This window comes from Lonchura striata, chromosome 4, assembly GCF_050655825.1.
Source record: "Lonchura striata isolate lonStrDom1 chromosome 4, ASM5065582v1, whole genome shotgun sequence".
In the NCBI taxonomy this organism is placed as follows: Eukaryota; Metazoa; Chordata; class Aves; order Passeriformes; family Estrildidae; genus Lonchura; species Lonchura striata.
In genome coordinates this window covers 9,779,669-9,796,141 of record NC_140706.1, presented here as the reverse complement: position 1 = coordinate 9,796,141, position 16,473 = coordinate 9,779,669, and the positions used below count along the sequence as shown (strand labels likewise).

General features: G+C 42.3%; 1 protein-coding gene across 2 annotated transcripts in view; it reads right to left on the bottom strand.

Annotated features, from left to right (window-relative positions):
• HGFAC (HGF activator) overlaps positions 1–15,534 on the bottom strand; it is a 39,178-nt gene extending 23,644 nt beyond the window's left edge. Inside the window, exons 1-6 of one of the 2 annotated variants that reach the window (XM_085577636.1) lie at positions 15,049–15,534; positions 13,502–13,556; positions 11,571–11,667; positions 6,486–6,559; positions 2,075–2,197; positions 1,297–1,428 (exon numbers count right to left, since the gene is read on the bottom strand). In XM_085577636.1, the coding sequence (XP_085433762.1) occupies positions 1,297–1,428; positions 2,075–2,197; positions 6,486–6,559; positions 11,571–11,667; positions 13,502–13,556; positions 15,049–15,114 (547 nt within the window). In that variant the 5' untranslated portion in view covers positions 15,115–15,534. The remainder of the gene's footprint in view (positions 1–1,296; positions 1,429–2,074; positions 2,198–6,485; positions 6,560–11,570; positions 11,668–13,501; positions 13,557–15,048) is intronic. The other variant, XM_021550692.3, reaches the window with a different exon arrangement.
• Between the last annotated feature and the right edge of the window lie 939 nt (positions 15,535–16,473).

The following is a 16,473-nucleotide window of genomic DNA, read 5'->3' as shown; positions in this document are numbered from 1 at the left end:
TGCATATGCATTTGGGGGAAGTTTTTCTTTTTTGTTTATGTCAGACCTACACTTGTGATAAATTAAAGAAAAGGCAACTCGACAGATTTCTGCCCACTAGGGTCTGTTTCATTGTTGTCACTGCTATTGGATAATGTCAGCTATTGAAAGATAGTATCAATGAACAATAGGTAAAATGGGGGTGGTGATTATTATTACTAGTGGAGATGGTATTAACATTTCTTTCTCTACAGAAGGTTCTGCCAGTTCCAGACTTGCCTCTGAGCTCTATTAGAATTTATAATAACATATCTAGTAGGGAGTTCAGTTAAATATTTAAGATCTGTGATTGGGAAGTATTAAGTCCTATCAAATTTCCCAACTGTCACATGGACTCTCAATGTCCTAGAAAGCCACTGATTCTCCATACTTTAATTTCTTTAGGTTTTAGGTGGGAACAAAAGCACCTACATATTTCAAAGGACTTTTATGAAACTTAGTTGGACTGTGACTTACTTGTGAATCTGGACAGGGTAAAAGTTATCCAGACTGAGCAACAGAGTAGTCATATCAGAGCACATATATAGGTGAGGCCATGGTTTGCTTCCAAACATCTCTCCTCCAAAGAAAAGGTGCTGTGCTGACTTCTTCAGTTGGGTGACAGCCCAAAGTACATATCCTGTTCTAGCTGGCCAGGGTATTGGGTTTCTGACAACCTCTTAAAAAAGGAGGAGGCTTCATAATGTAAGCATGAACCCTGCCAGGAATGGGGCAAAAATCATGGGACTCTGGAGCCAATGCAGGCCTTATGGGATCTTGAAGGCAGGTAAAATTTACATGCTGGTAGTTCAAGAGTGGGATGGACTTGGGAAGAAACACAGAGTCAAAACAGCAATATGAAGTGATTGTTGCTCTGCAGGGTGTGCCTCTCAGGCAGGTTATAGTTTTGGAGAAAAAACTTTACCACTTCTATATTACTATATTACTACTTCTACTATATAACCTGTTGTATAGTCTTACATGCTGAAGATCAGAGTTTCATCTCTCTCAAAGAAAGCACTGAGGTGTGTTCCTGAAATTCATCATAATGCATATAGCTGCTTCCTCAAATAAGGATGGACACATTGAAGGGATTTCCTGGGTCAGTATAATGGCTCACTCTTGGAAAGGAAAGCTAAAATATTGTCTTTTAGAGAGGGTACATGAGCTGCAAGGGCAGCATTAGGGTGTGCAACACCACTCAGGCTTTGATAAGCTCACTGTCCTTTACTCCCACTCTAGGCAGACCTACAGCTGTGGTACAAAATAGTGCCTTACTTTTGTGTTCCACACGCCCACACTCCATCTGGCCGTTCACACACGAGCACTGCTCCACTGCTCCGTGTTGGACTCTTGACCAGCTCACACCCACATCAAAGAATTCGTAGAGACTGTTGTCAAAACATTTCTCTGAAATGAAGTTTTACAAACAGCACAAGTGTTCAGATGTTTTTTCTTGCAAAAAAATGGCACCACAATCTCTATTATCATTCCCTGCTCATCCCTTTTTTCCTGTTGAGAAGATCCAAGGTTTTTGACAGTTCTTCTCAAGCTAGCCAGCCTCCATAGTGTGGAGGCACTCAGCCAGTAGAGCAGCAGCTCCAGGAACTTCAGGACAGAGGTGGCTTTCTCCTAAAGCCCTGTGAGCAGGACAGCATCACTATAGCCAGCATGTGCACGTACATAAGGGATAAGGCATCATCTGAAATTGTGCTGCTTTTTCGTGTCTCTGTGCATTGTCTACCAGATCTTAGTAATTTCCAAACATGTAAGGGATATTTAAACCTTGAAAACAGCAAAGGAAGGGGAGGAGCCTTTTTGTGTTTCCCATGCTCAGAGGATACTTGGATTTATAATTGCACAGCAAGATATTTTCAGTTGTCCTGTCAGGAATGGATTGTCTGTCACAACCATTTGGAAATCCACCTACATAAACATTCATTCTGCAGTGGTCTCTCCCATCACAACAGCACTACCTTTTCATTAAGCAAACATTAATGAGCTCTACTTACTATTCAGATTTCATGTTGTAACACTCGTGGTAGGAGATACTTACTCAGCTGGCAGTCCTCGCCTGTGAATTCCTCAGGACAGGTACAGTGGTACATCCTGTGGCTGTGAGCGAGAGAACAGGTCCCTCCATTTTGGCAGGGGTTGTCTGCACAGTGATCTAGAGAGGCTACATAAGAAGTTGTTGTTAGTAAGTATGGTGTAAGTCATGCTTTGTCCTTTTGGCTCCATGAACCATTTTGTTTCGATGCCTAGTGGGTTTAATACCATCTACTAACATAAAACAAAGTTTGTCCTACCAATTGACAGTGGGTTTGTTCCCAGCTGTAAAACGCTGGAAACGTGTTTATCCAGCTTTTAAGAACCATGTGGCAGATCACCGGGCTGAGCCTTCGCCGTCCAACACTAAGCTGTCTGAAGGGGGTAGGTCGAGGCACACCTGAAGTCCCCAGAGCTGGCACTGTGGTGAGGAAGAGGAGGGGACAGGTGCCCACGAGATGGAGCTGTGCCTTTACACTGGGGAGGGAGGAAGGCTGCGGTGCTGCCGCTGCCCGGCCCCTGCCCGGCCGCCTCCCACTCGACATCCCGCCCCGTGCGTCTCCTCCAGCCTGCACAAAGGACAGCCCTCGACAGAGGCATTTGCTTTGGGATTTTGGATTATGTCTAAAACTAATGGACCAAAGGAAAAATTATAAAGCAAACCACAAAGCACATTGTCCTGGGGTGACCTTATGATGCTTGTAGCCCCATTTATACATCCAAGTAAATCACACCAAGAAAGATGAAAACTGCACCAGTCTACCATATCTCCATTTACTGGGGAATTTTCTGAATGATGCGAAAATGTGTTGGGAGAGGAGGTAGGTGCCAGGACAACTCCTATAATAAAAGTTTTACTTGGCAATGTGCAATGTAAAAGTAGTAAGAGTCTTGCTGGTCAGGCAGTGTTTCTGATTGCAGGCAGTGCCAAGGGATGTATCTCCCCTGCAGTTAACCAAGGGCATGTTCACACCTGCTCCAGAGTTGGCCCAACAGCTTGTCTGCATTCAAATCTTCCATTTTAATGCTAGTCAAACTCTGCTACACCATCTCCAGTGTTGCTCAGTCCAGGTGCTTCTTCAGCTAGACAGTGTGTCCTGAGCACGAGATGCAACACGTAGAGGCACAGGCACACATGAACAGGGCTGAGGCAAAGCACAAATGGTGCATCCTGAAGTTTGCTACAGCAGTGTAAATCTGCAGGGATCAAAATATTTACTTCAGAAGAGAGTGATGTAATTCCTATCAGATAGCTGGTCTGGGTGTATTCACTGGTAGTTTCAATCCAGGATAACATCAAGGGAAAGCAAGTGAAGTCAGTGACATTCCTACTCTTCCTGCTGTTGATAGTTATGAAACTGCTGGTGCCGTAATGTTTCCTCAAAGGAAAATCCTGTATTTCCTATTCCCACTAAATCCAAACCATGACCTGATCTCCAAGTCATCTTCTGCTGTAACAAATGCTCAAGAAATTTTTTGTACCCTTGTAAAATCTGCAAAAAGCACTTCCACTCATTCATTTCTTTCTCAGTCTGTCCCTCGCTACATCCTACCCACCACTCCAGTCTGACCTTGCAGGCATGTTCTGTGTTGTTCCACATCTTTCCTGGAGTCCTGGAACAATTTCTGTTCATAAGCAGATGGACACATCTCAGTTCCCAGTGGGGAATCCTGCTCACTATTAACTCTCCATTAACTGGGGAGTGCCAAGTCCGTGCTTTCTCAGCACTAGCTGAAGCACCCTCATGGGTAAAACACTCCATGCTTGCTAGCTCTCATCTGGACTGCAGCTTCACCTCTCCGAGTCTCTGCTGATTGTGCAGTAGCCTTGTCTCACCTTTCTGCCCATATTTCCCAAAAAAACTTTCTATTTCTGCCACCCACCTTCCTCAAAGCTCCTCCTGGGATGATGCCTCTTTCTCTTACCTGCACAGCCCACACTACTCTACTACTTCTTTCCAGATCAGTCAAGAGGGATCTTAAAAATACTGTCTGGCAATTTTCTCCCCCTTGTTTGGGTCTCCCTGGGGTTCTGGCCACTTGTCCAAGATTTCCAGACATTCAGAGAAGCAGTCCTACCAGACTGCCCAAAATCTGGAAGTCCCACATTTATGGATATTTGTACATATATCCGAGCTATGCATACACAGCCCAGCTGGCCCATGTGTATGTGGTACTAACAGCTCCCTCCAGCAGAAACTTCCTACCCAAGCTTCACCTCACCCTAGAGCTAAAGGCTTCTTGGTTAAACTTCCCCTTGAATTTGGCAGATGTATTTTTCTGGATCAAAGCTTCCAGTGCTTGCTTAACATTAATTTGTAAGTACCTCCAAAGTTTTGAAGCTGACTTGTCACAGACGTGTTATTCTTGGCCTGGAGAAAGTTTGTGCTTCAACCCTTGCTCTAAAGAAGCTTTTTCTCCAAGCCAATGGATACTCTTCTCACCAGCCTCTTATGGCCAAAGGATACTCTCTCCCTGAAATTCCATTTTTTCTTGTTTTTCAAGAAAAAACACCTAAAGATTTAATACTTCAGATGATTTCTTTTTAAAAATTATTATTTTACACATTTTAAAGATCAGCATTGTTCAGTTTGACTGCTTAGTTCTTCCACAGCAGGCAAACCTTCCTTCTTTTGCTTCAAATTCCCTTCATCCATTATGCTGCTTTTCCTTTCAACCTTATGATAGGCCTGTTCATTTTAAGCTATGGTAAATGATCTGTTAAACATTTCCCAAATTCAAAAACCGTGCTTGCTGGTTTAAAAAAAAAAAAAAAAAAGTAGAGTTATGTTTATAAATAAAACAACAGCTAAAAATATTTTATTTTTTTCAAATTTTAAATACTTCCAGAAATAAAGCGGCTATTTTTTATTTTGCAACAGCCAGTGGTCATCTCCTCCAGCTACCCCATTCTTGTTTCTCTTTCCTTTCCTTTCTCACATATATAACTCTTTTTATTTTTTGTTTTATTTTAAGTTCTGGGAAGCCACTGAATAACTAAGTGCAGCCCTCATAACTTGAATCTTGTAAGCATGAATTGCCCATAAAGTCTATGTTCATGTCTGGCACACCTGCATTACAAAGTGGTATACATTGATGCTTGTTTTGGGGCTAGGTCACTGGCCTCTGATCTACTGTTAATCTGTTTTAAAGCCATGCTGGAAAATAATTTAAAATAGCTATGTTTAAAAAGGTGATGCTGTGCACTGCTTAATTTTAAACTGTCAGTGTGATTCAGCTAATTTGGCTTTTCAAGTGCTCTGGTAGATTGCAATCAGCTTGACAATAATACTCCTGACACTGTGGAGAACTCCCTGAAAGGGGTTGGTGGAAAAAGCCCTTCATTTGAAAGTGGGAAGTGAATATCTAAGGCTATTGGTCATATCCTGCAGACTAAATGTGTCTCATTTGAAAATAGTGAGACAGCAAAAAGAGGAACATGAACAGAATTAGACACAGATCCAAAAAAAGCCTCAGGGGCATCATGTTCGACCAGTGCAACACCTGATTTTTCAAGCTGGTCTGTGGCATAAAGTAAAATTTATGCACACATGCACAGATATACATATATATATATGTATATATATTCTTTATAAAATGGGATTCCCCAGCATCCAGCTCATGGAGCCAGAAATACAGAGATAAGCAAAGTCACTGAGGGAATGCTGAGGAAAGGGATGCATAGTCCCAGGTGAGCTTTCACCTTATGTGTCAATTAAAGTGACTTTTATACATAAAGCTGACTTTGCCACAGACCTTGACTTCCCCTTTTAGACAGACTTCTGCAATGAGGTAATTGCAGCACTGGAGTGAGGTGACCACATGAAGCCACAGAGCTGTTCAGCCAAGTAATCCTTTCATTATCCCTCAGGACTCCTGCAATGAACATGTCTGGCCTCTTGTCTTCTCTGACACAACCCAAAGCTCAAGGAAGTCTGGGTTTGAGAGCTGCCCTTTCCCATGAGATCTCAAGAAAGGAAAGCTGGAAGTGATGGCTGTGTGTTGTACAGGGTGTCAAATGTTTCTGCGCCTTCTAAAAAAACTACCTGGTCAGACAGACAGAAAATGCAGCTGTGTAAATTAAGGGAAAGCTAAAAGGCACATCCAAGCCATGAGGGAGGAGAAGATGATCACCTTTGTGTTTGGCTCCAGCAGGAGTTTAAATTCCCATGCTGGAATTACTATAATTCTCTCCATGGCTTCAAGTTAGTCAACAGAGAGTGAATTAAAGGCTGTGTGATATTCATAATGCTAAGGCTGTGCAGCGTCACAAAGAGATTATGGAAACAGCTGATGTGAAGGCTTGCTTCAAAATAAATACACAAATAGAAGCTGCACTGAAGGCATCATCCCTCCTTCCTGCAGGTGGCAAAGTAGGAGCCAGGTACCTGGAGCAAGTCAGCACTGGCTGGCCTTACCTGAGTGGTCTCTGGGCAGAAAAGCACAGTATCCCCAGCTCCTGTCCCGGTCAAAGTTATGTGTTGTTGAACACCTGAAAAGAAATCAAAAGTGCAGCTTAGTGCATCTTTGAACAACCTGGATGTCTGCACTGAAACTACAGGGCTTTCACACTCTGGTGACCTGGAAATTCATGTATGGTTTTTTTTCTAATTAGCATCAGTTGCATTCAAATTCTCTTAAGAGCAGAGGAAAGAATAAGCTTTCTTTTGTTAAAGTTGCTCTGCTCAATGTCTCATATTAAAAACATACTAAAAATAAGATGCAAATGCAGGACCTGTGATTTGCAATGAATCCTTCAGAAAAACCCAACATTCTTCCTATTTTGGGATTAGAACATGAAAGACAAAAATAAAAAACAAAACCAAAGCAAATAAATTATGTCTTCTTTACTTATTACAAAGCAAGCAAAACAGGACCCAGCCCATTTTTAATGCCTGACAGTTACTGTAATAAGCTGTGGAGGCAGGAGACTGTCCACAAAGGGACTTTTCTCTGACTTTCAGTGACAAGCATTTCACCCTTTTCAGACTCAGTTCCTTTAAAGCATTCTTATTTTGGAACTTGCAAGATGAAATGAGGAAATAACTTTCACGATGGTGATTTCCAAAGGCACTTATCTATAAGACCTCTTCTTTTTTGAGAGCAGGGCCTGAGTCCTCACTAGTGGTTGTTGTCTCAGTCTGCTGTCTCAGGCTCAGAGCACTCCAAGCAGAACAGAGCTGCTATTCCTCTTTTGCAGGAGTAGATTTGGAGGCTTCCCTGAGGACACACAGGGAGCATGAGACTGAACTGAGGCTGTATATGAGGTCCATGTCCTGTCCCAGGGCACCATCCCCAAAACATCCTCCCTAGCTAGTAATAATGCAGAATAATAGGTATCAGCTGCATGACATTAGAAAACACTGGAGTTTATTTAATGTGCCTGATGATCTATTTCCATTATGCAAGGTTTTATCATTCCTTGAGCAGTTATGTGATCAAATTTTTCAACCTAGGATGTCACAAGTTAGATTGAAATTTTATTGTAGCACGTCTACATTTTAACTGCCCTATTTTCCTTCTTAATTAGATGCTGGCATTTAAAATTTAATTAGATGTGGTATTTAAAATGCATAATTCCTATGGAGCATCTGAATAGGCCACGTATATTAAGTTTGGTGCCCTCAATTATATAAGGTACACTAAAATATGCGCTTGGTAGTTAGTGCAAATTAATGTGGCACATACTTAAAGAGGCTGTTCTCTCACAGGAATTAAGGCTAATACAACTACTGGGAGCTGATGGAAATTCCTCAAAGATCCTTCTGTGGGAAGTGGATTGTGCTTTCTTTAAAGGGTGGTCTGGTATGCACAAGAATGAAGTTGAGAAATGAGTTAAAAGTGTCCTCAGCACTACTTGTGTCACTGTTCAGCAGCAGCCAAGTTCTAAGCAAAGAGGAATCTCAAATATTTCATCTTCAAAGATCTTTTGTTGTCAGAGACCCTGACAGAGGCTTCTTCTACCAGCCCTCCACAAACCACTGGTCCTCCCACTTGGTGCCCTCCACAGCCACTCCTCCCTATCACCGTGCAGAGACTACAGTGAGGTTGGTCCTCCCTTGTGATGCCAAGCTGCCTCCTTGGAGCCAAGCTTCTCATACAGTAATAGAATCCTTTTCTATTTTCCACCACAGATCTCAGTCTCTGTGAGAATCTCAGCTCATCCTCAAAGCTATTTCACTTGTCTGCCTCCTTTTCTTTCAAAAATGTTTTGTCTGGTTAGAGGTTTACCAAAAATGAAATGGTGATATTTCAGTCTTCTGGAATGTTACCACCAGCAGCCAAACCAACCCAGTGGCCTTATTATTTCTTGATGCTATTTGCAAATGCACCCACACTCAAAATTTATGGGATAGCAAATATCTTTACATCAGCTAGTCATATAAAATTGCTAACATGAAAGTGAAAACATAAGGGCAGAGATACTGAACAAATTATATCAGCAAAGTCCACTACAAGGGATTGATTTAAATAACATTTTAAATCCATACATGGTAAATAGCATGGGAATGGACAAACAAAAGATGAAGCCTAACTGGCAGGATCAATGGAAAGTAGGCTGGTTTTCCCTCTAGGAGCACAGGGGGCCCTAACCATAGGATGTCTGGAGAACAAGCAAAGCCCCAGGCCTGAGGCAGACAGGTAAGGAAAGAGCTTTGCCATCACAGCTGGTGTTGTCACTATGTTTGAGACTTGGAGGTTGCCTGAGACTTTTTTAGGTGTTGTCCTGACCATGAGACATGGCTTGACAGACTTTGCCTGACAACAACAGAACAACCACTACCAGCTCCAGAAAAATTCAGAACCTGATGCTTGACATCTTCCAGCTCAGCCCACAGGTACTTCTCCTTTCCAGGACTGTTACAAACTCCCCATCCTGTATTCCAGCTTGCCAAAAAGCTTTCCTCTGTGCTGTTTTCAGTCTGTGGCCAACATATGAAAAGTTATCTTCTAGTTTCCAAGGAAGATGATAAGATCATGTCCTTCCTACACAGACCCAAACCCACCCTTGCACAGGGGCCCCTCCCATCCAGAACTGAAGCACAGGGTAAGGCTTCTGCAGTCAACACCTTCCAACTCATAGCCAAAATCTCGGGCAAGGTCTGCTCCTGCCAGTCCCCTAGAGCAGAATTTTAGGAACCCCTCCCACACTGGGACACAGGGACAGGAGCTGGCAGCTCCCCTGCACCAGCAAGTCCAGCTCAGACCACCCTCCCCTTTTGCTGTCACGAGTATTCCCTGCACCCCCATTCTGTCTGTCCCTACACTGCTTTTTCTTCCTGGAGGTACCAGTGAAACTCAGAAGCAATTCCAGCTATTTTTTTTTCCTCCTCAGCACAAAAGGAAAATTTAGACTATGTCTTTAGCAAGATATGTAAGACTTAGTAATAGGCCACTAAATGGAAATTTATCTGTGAAAACAGATTATAATTAAGAGAAAAAGCAATATAGGATGCTGTTAAAGGAAGGCTGTTATTTAAATAGTGCCATTATTTTGTCTTCTTTCCTGTATTTTCAATAAATATTTATAAAGATACAGCTTGTTTTTTGCTCTCAAATACAGTAGGGAGAGCTTTCTGTGGTCAGAAGATATATGCTGAAATACAGTACCTGTGTCATATGTAATATGAAAAAACATAAATCTAAAGTAAATTTGAGTGAGGTTTAGCCTACACTGTAAAGTCCTGCCTGTAGTTCTGACCCAAAGTATGATTTGAGGTCTGAGGACATGAATTTAAACACATAAGTCAGTGTTCTCCTGGTCGGGTTTGCTGGAATTCATCCCTGAAGAAGCAGTTTGGACCCAGCCTCCCATCATCCCTTATTAGCAGCTTGCAGGAGGCAGGAGCAGGAAGGGCACAAGCCTTGCCGCAAGCTGGAGCCTGCCAGGTCCCCTGGGATCAGCTATTCAGTGTAAGTCCAGCCTGGGTTAGTGCCAAGACACACAAAAAATGCACAGAGCAGGTTTCCCAACTGCTATTCAGGGCCTTTTCCCGGCATCTCCGTGCCTGAAGTCACACATTAAGTTGCTTTTAGCTTATGAGTGATGAGCAAACACTGGTCAGAAGGTCACCCATAGGGTGAAATGATCTGTCAAATCCAAATAACTCCAGCTGTCCTCCTCCTTGTCTCCCTGCTTGTAAAAGCCTTTTAAAAAGTCAGAAGCATAAGAGCAAGTTGTTCAAGGTCAGCTCTAAAGTGTGCTCTAACCTTGGACCATCCATTGACAGGTTTTTCCATTTCTGTGTCCTAACTGGCTAGAAACAAGTACACAGTGTCATGTATTAACAGGATCCCTCTTAAGCATTGCATGAAATAAGGTGGGTACTAAGGTCAAACTCTTTGTGACTACAGTTCATCAAAGACAGGATTCAAACTGGAAAATTATTCCAGTTCTCTTTCTTTAGATAAGATAGTCTCAAATTCTTGTTTCCAGGAGGCTTTTAGGCTCCTATGTTTAAGTTTTAGGTTGTATCAGTGGATATTGGGGAAATTCTGAAGTGGTTTCCTAGTCTGAAGCTCAGTGTCTGTTTGTGTAAGCACATTTATTTTGTATTGTTTACATTACACCAGCACTTAAACTTGAAACTGATGTGTCATCAGAAAGACACCAACAGATCATGAAAAAATTAGACAGTCCAGTATAAAAAATGAGAGTTCTGCCCTTTCCGGGCAAGTAAAATAAACTCTGAAATATTATTTCCACCCTGAAAACAGGTGTTTGCCTTTCACATGGCTCATCTGGGCATAATTTTCACATTACTGGTACCCACATATTCTCTGCTTTCTTGGCTTTGATTTCAGTTACTATATGCCTACCATATGAGTTTGTCTGCAAAGTTTATCCTTTTATTCAGTGCTTTAATTCAGTAGGGCTCCCACTTGACTGCTCCTACACCAAAAATGAATACTTCTGACAGCTTCTGCAAAAGTAAAAGAGTAACCTTTGCCCAAAAGAAGGAGACCTGGCCTTAAACACATTAGTAGAATAAATCATTAACGAGCAAACAGGAGTAATACCTCACTTCTTAGCACTGCACTGTCCAAAGGGTTCTGGTGCCAATCTGGATAGAAATTAGAGACATGGGGGTGGGGAGAAAACAGCTTTCCTCAAAAATCAGAGGGTCTCTGCTGCAGTGCAAGTGCAGCCTGCACACATCAACAGTCCCTTAACCAAGTGTCCTCTCTTGCAGGTGTCTGTGTCTCCTTTCTCCCTCAGCACAGGGTCTCTACCAGGCTGTTCCATTAGTCCTGCTTTTTCTGTACAAGCTCTTGTCCCCCATGGAAATGGCAGTTCCAATAGGAAGGCAACAAGGAAACATTTCTGCAGTTCCTGAGCCTCCTGTGGCTGTGGAAACCCAATGCCAGGGCTACCAGCAGCAGAACTGCCCCTTGGGCACCACATCCAGCTCGTGTTAGTTACTCCAAAAGAAAGATTAAAGCACTAAAAGAATGGCATTTCATTTGAATGCTGTTTTCGTTTATGAGCAGTGTCAACTCACCATTTCTTTCTGGAAAATGAATTTGATAAACATGTGTGATGAAACCTTCCACCAAACCGGAAAGGAAATTTGCATAAATGTCCATCCTCTGTAAACACTGAAATACAAATATAAAAAACTCATAATGCAGCTGAAAGCCAACCCACAAATTATATTATATACTATTATATGAAATTATGAAGATAGATATCTGCAAGTTTTCCAGCTGTACTCTGGACTCTCTGTCTCTGCAATGTCTAGTGCATAAGAAGCTTAAAATCTTACATAATGACTGAATCAACAAAGATTAATGGACTCTGCAGTGGAACAAAGATCTCAGATCATTTCAGCTCAAAATATACTGCCATTTCTGGTACAGCAAATGCCAATTATATTCATTAATTGCAATTATAATTTCTAATTATGTAGTATTGTAATTGCATATTAAAATAATTTCTGAAGTTGTATACTTTCAGGCTCTCTATCACATTGTAATATCTGTTTAAAATAATTAAGGAACCAGACAGTACAAACTGAAATAGAAACAGTCAGGAGAATAAGGTTTTAAAGTTTGGGGGTAGAGAGAGAATTTTGATCATACCACTTCCCTTTGGGATAAACAGATTATTTAAAAGTGGAGAGAAACTGATGAGACCAGTGTCTAAAAAGGGCAAGTTTTATATTTGCCACATCAGTGATGGCAATCTAAGGAAGGGTGGTGGGAGTTTAAGGAAGGCTAGTGGGAGTCTATCAGAAAAAAAATCCTTCAAAATTAATCTTAATAATGAGAGAGGCTGAAGACAAAAAAGACAATGAAAAACTGTCAGAGCTTATTTAACCATTAAACTAAAAGTAAGCTGTTTTGAAATCCCGAAGTCTGAATGGGAAGCCAGCCACTGCTGTAAGAGAGAAATGGGGCATTCAACCAAACTGGCAGCACAGCACATTTCCATTTCTCAGAGACAATATTTGACTGCTCCTTGGTCTGAGCTTACCCCTCCCATGATGGCTGGGGCTCCTGCACACTCTTAAAATATCTGTTAACTCCCATGAGCCCAGACATCTCAAAGAGCTGCTATGGTCAGTTACTGGCATTATAGAAAAAATAACTTATTCCTTTGGTCCAACCCCTTCTTAACCAGTTGGAATTATGGTCACCCCATCTGCCCTAATTGCCTCCTTCTCTAGCAATGTGAAATAGCCACTGCCATCCCCTCTGCCATCACCTTGTCAGTCCCAGTTTTCATTCTCTGAACTAATTAAACAAATGTTCTGATAGCAACTTTCTCTGTCTGATACCTCCCAGTACAAGCAGGCAGGAGAGTTGTGAAAATACCTCCCCATTCAGAAGATATAGTGCATCCCAAAAGCCACTGAAGACTGTTATAACCTATAAAGCCCAATGGCCCAATGCATGTAATCTTCAATAACAAAAGCACAGGACAATAAAAGCTTTAACAATGGGAACTGCAACGCTCTCCCAGAGCCAGGATGTCTGTCCATTGCAGTGCCACTAGAACAAATGCAACCCAGAAAGCTGCATGCAACTCCAACCCTTCTCCCACAGAGAGATCAAGGGCCAGGGTAGAAACTGAACCTGTACATACAAAGAGTTAATGTGCTTGAAAGTTACAGGGCAGCTGCAGCTCTGATTAAAGGTTGTTGCACACCTTCAGCCACACCACCTTGTGAAATAATATAAAGCCATGCCAGCTCAGACAACTAAAATCCCATCAGCACCTTCCCATTAATCTGCACCTGAAGGAAAATTACCTGAGATTCCTGAGTTAATCTCAAATTCCCCTTTAAACAGAAATTAATATTGGCATAACCATCCTATAATCCTTATTCATGTTGTAACAAAGACAGGCTTCCTACCAGCTTGCACAGCACGGATAGAGACAGGCAGACAATTCTTACAGCCATGAAACCTATTGGATTTGATTTGGTACCTTGTGGGCGAGTGAACCCATGCCTTGAGCTTCTTCCTGCCCCAGATTTGTAGTGCTACAAAGAGAAAAAGAGAATGTGGATTGGAGACACAAATCCACTCTGGGAACCATATTACTGGTAAAAACTTACTTTCCAGGGTGCCCTGAACTTGTGTTTCTCCCAATGCTTCTGCGAAAATGTTATTATTTGCTTTTGGTTTTTGGTGGGGCACAGTCTGGTGAAAGAGGGTAGATACACGCTGACTCTTGAAAGTGCCAGCTAAACCAGGAAAACCCAGCACAACACAACAAAGGCCAAAGCTCTGCTCCATTTTATCTTTCTATTGCCAAGGGACACATCTCCTATTTCTCTCAGCAGGAAGAGTACATGCATTTTGGGGCCGGTTCACAGTTACAAATAATATCCCAACATTTGCCTTTTCCTGCTATTTAACTGTATCCCCCCAGGGCATTAGTTACAAAAGAAACTTCTAACTGTATTTGGGTTTGCCTATCAGCAAGCAAAGAGCATTAGGCTGAGCTGATTTTAGGCCATGGGAAATAATAAAAAGAGAATACACATAAAGTGCTGCTGCCACCAAAGTCGCTGGAAATTGAACTATAGCAAAAAGAAAGACACAAAAGCAGTCAAAGAAGCACACATGGTGAACATAGAACTGGACAGGGAATATAAAAAGTGAGGGTTAAGAAAAAGCTGATGCTGAGATAATAAAGAAGGCTTGAACAGTTCTGAGGAAAGAAGAGTTTTGCACTCTACACAGACTCTGCCACCACCAAGCAAAGGCTCCAGCCAGGATCTTTACCTAAAACATGAGCATTCCTCTCTGCTCCCTCATGTAATATCTGAGGGCATACTTTTGTAATTCGTTGAGACAGTTAGGATTGTAACACCATCCAAGTATATCTGAGCTAGTTTTAACCCAGCTAGAGAAATAAGGCTGATCATAAGGCAGCAGTGAACTAACAACCCTGCTAGTCCATGGTAGATACCAGGCTACGGCGAGGTTTTAGCAAACTAGCAAATTCAGACCATCACAACCTGCTCAGCAGTGCTTCATGTGCTTGGCAGACATACCCCCAAAAAAGACAAGATACATGATGCAAAAACACCAAGGTGTTTGGCATGGAAACAAGGAGAAGTCTGAAAAGAAGAAGATAGTCTAAGCTGGCCTGTTCAGTTACCAGACAGCAGCAGTGTCTGGCAGTGGAGCACTCACCCTCCATGCTACTGCAGGCACCTGCTTGTGTCAACACATTTCTGAGATCTATTTTTAAAGGATTTCAATTTTTGTGATCCTTCCTCCCCTCCCATTCCTGCTCCATAGCAAGGCATGGATGTAAGCAATTGCTTTAAACAGAGAGAGGTGTGTGGTACCAGCTATCCTACATTGCCCCCACTAAGTGAGCGCTGCTGTCAGCCTTCATCTGGATAACCCCTTTTGTGGTGCCTTTGAATCTCTCTTTCTCTGGGTCAGTGGCTTCACTCATCCAACCCCAAGGCAACCTGGGCAGCTGATCCACCACTCAGAGGGAGAAGAATCACTTACCATGCTTGCACAGTCCCTGCTCAGACTCAGAGCCAAGACAACAGTGAGAGGAGCACAGACTTTCATCCTTGCTCTCCTCTCATGAAGGTTTTGCCTGGCAGAGGAAAGCTTCCAGGGCTGGGCTGAAGCAGGAGGGTGAATCAGGAACAAGCTTTCACAAGGGACTGTGATTTACTTGATTTTAAGGTATTTTAGTTTTCTAAGTAAGCAGAGCTGTTATCATTGTTAATCATTAATGTCTTTGTGAGTAGAAGGGAATGCCCCATAGGGAGAGACTCTCCCTAAACAACCAGGAGTGAAGAGTTTCCAAAGTGCCTGACCCTTGGAGATGGTCCCTGGTTGTAATCAGCAAGCACTGAAAGGCAACTCCAGAGAAGCTGATCCAATGTTGCTTATAATTAGCAACTAGATTTATCATCTGGATATATCCCTTCTTTCTCTTCAGAAGCTAAGTCAAAGCATGGTATAGCAACAACAAGGAGCTCCAAGCAAGCCCACTCAGGAGATGGCATTACATTGCAAAATATGGACCAGATCAATGCCAATACCAAGGATTATTCATTAACAGATGGTTACCTGCCCAGCCATGACTTGTAACAGCAGCCATCCAGCAACAAACTGGAAAAGTTAAAAAGAAAGAAAATACACATTACTCTGATAACACTTTTTGTGTACCAAAAAGCTCCCTTCTGCCACCAACTGAGCAAAGCCATCTCTGTCTTGTAAGCGCCTGTCTGAGATAGCTGCACTGCAGAATCACTTCTCCCACAGATGCAGAGGTATTGCTAAAACTGAGATTTCACCAGAGCAATCTATTTCAGCCCCACCCTGCCCCACAACCAAAATCCACAGGTTTGGCTGGAACAGCAGTGTCTGTGCTCGAGGCTTTTGCCATGTGCTGTCAATCAGGGACCACACCTCCTCACACCCAAAATCCCAGAGCCACAACAACAGAAAGAATGCCATAGTCCTTGCTTAAGTTGTGTGCTGCCCTTTGAAGTTTCACCAGCACAGCTATGGAAGGAATATGATTATTTTTAATTTTTTTTGACCCAACAAAGCCGTGGCAGTAGGTCCCAGTAGTGAAGCAGAGCTATCCCTGCACAATTTTGATATGATGTTTTATCATGCTGCAGGGAATTGACACACTGCTCTGTCTTTCATCACAGTAATAATTCCTCTTAGTTCCACTAGGCTGATATAGGTTTATGGACTAAACTTTGATACTGTGAGCAAGGCTTGGAACAGCAGGAAGCAGGCAAAGTTGGAATTTCCTTCCCAAAATCCAACAAACAGGCAGAAGAAAAATCTTTGCCTCTGAGCATTGCTTATTGCCAAAGATTTGAAGTGAATAAAGCTTCAGAATAGATCTGTCTTATTTTTTCACTCATTTCAAACCTGGAAATAGGATGTACAGCCAATCTG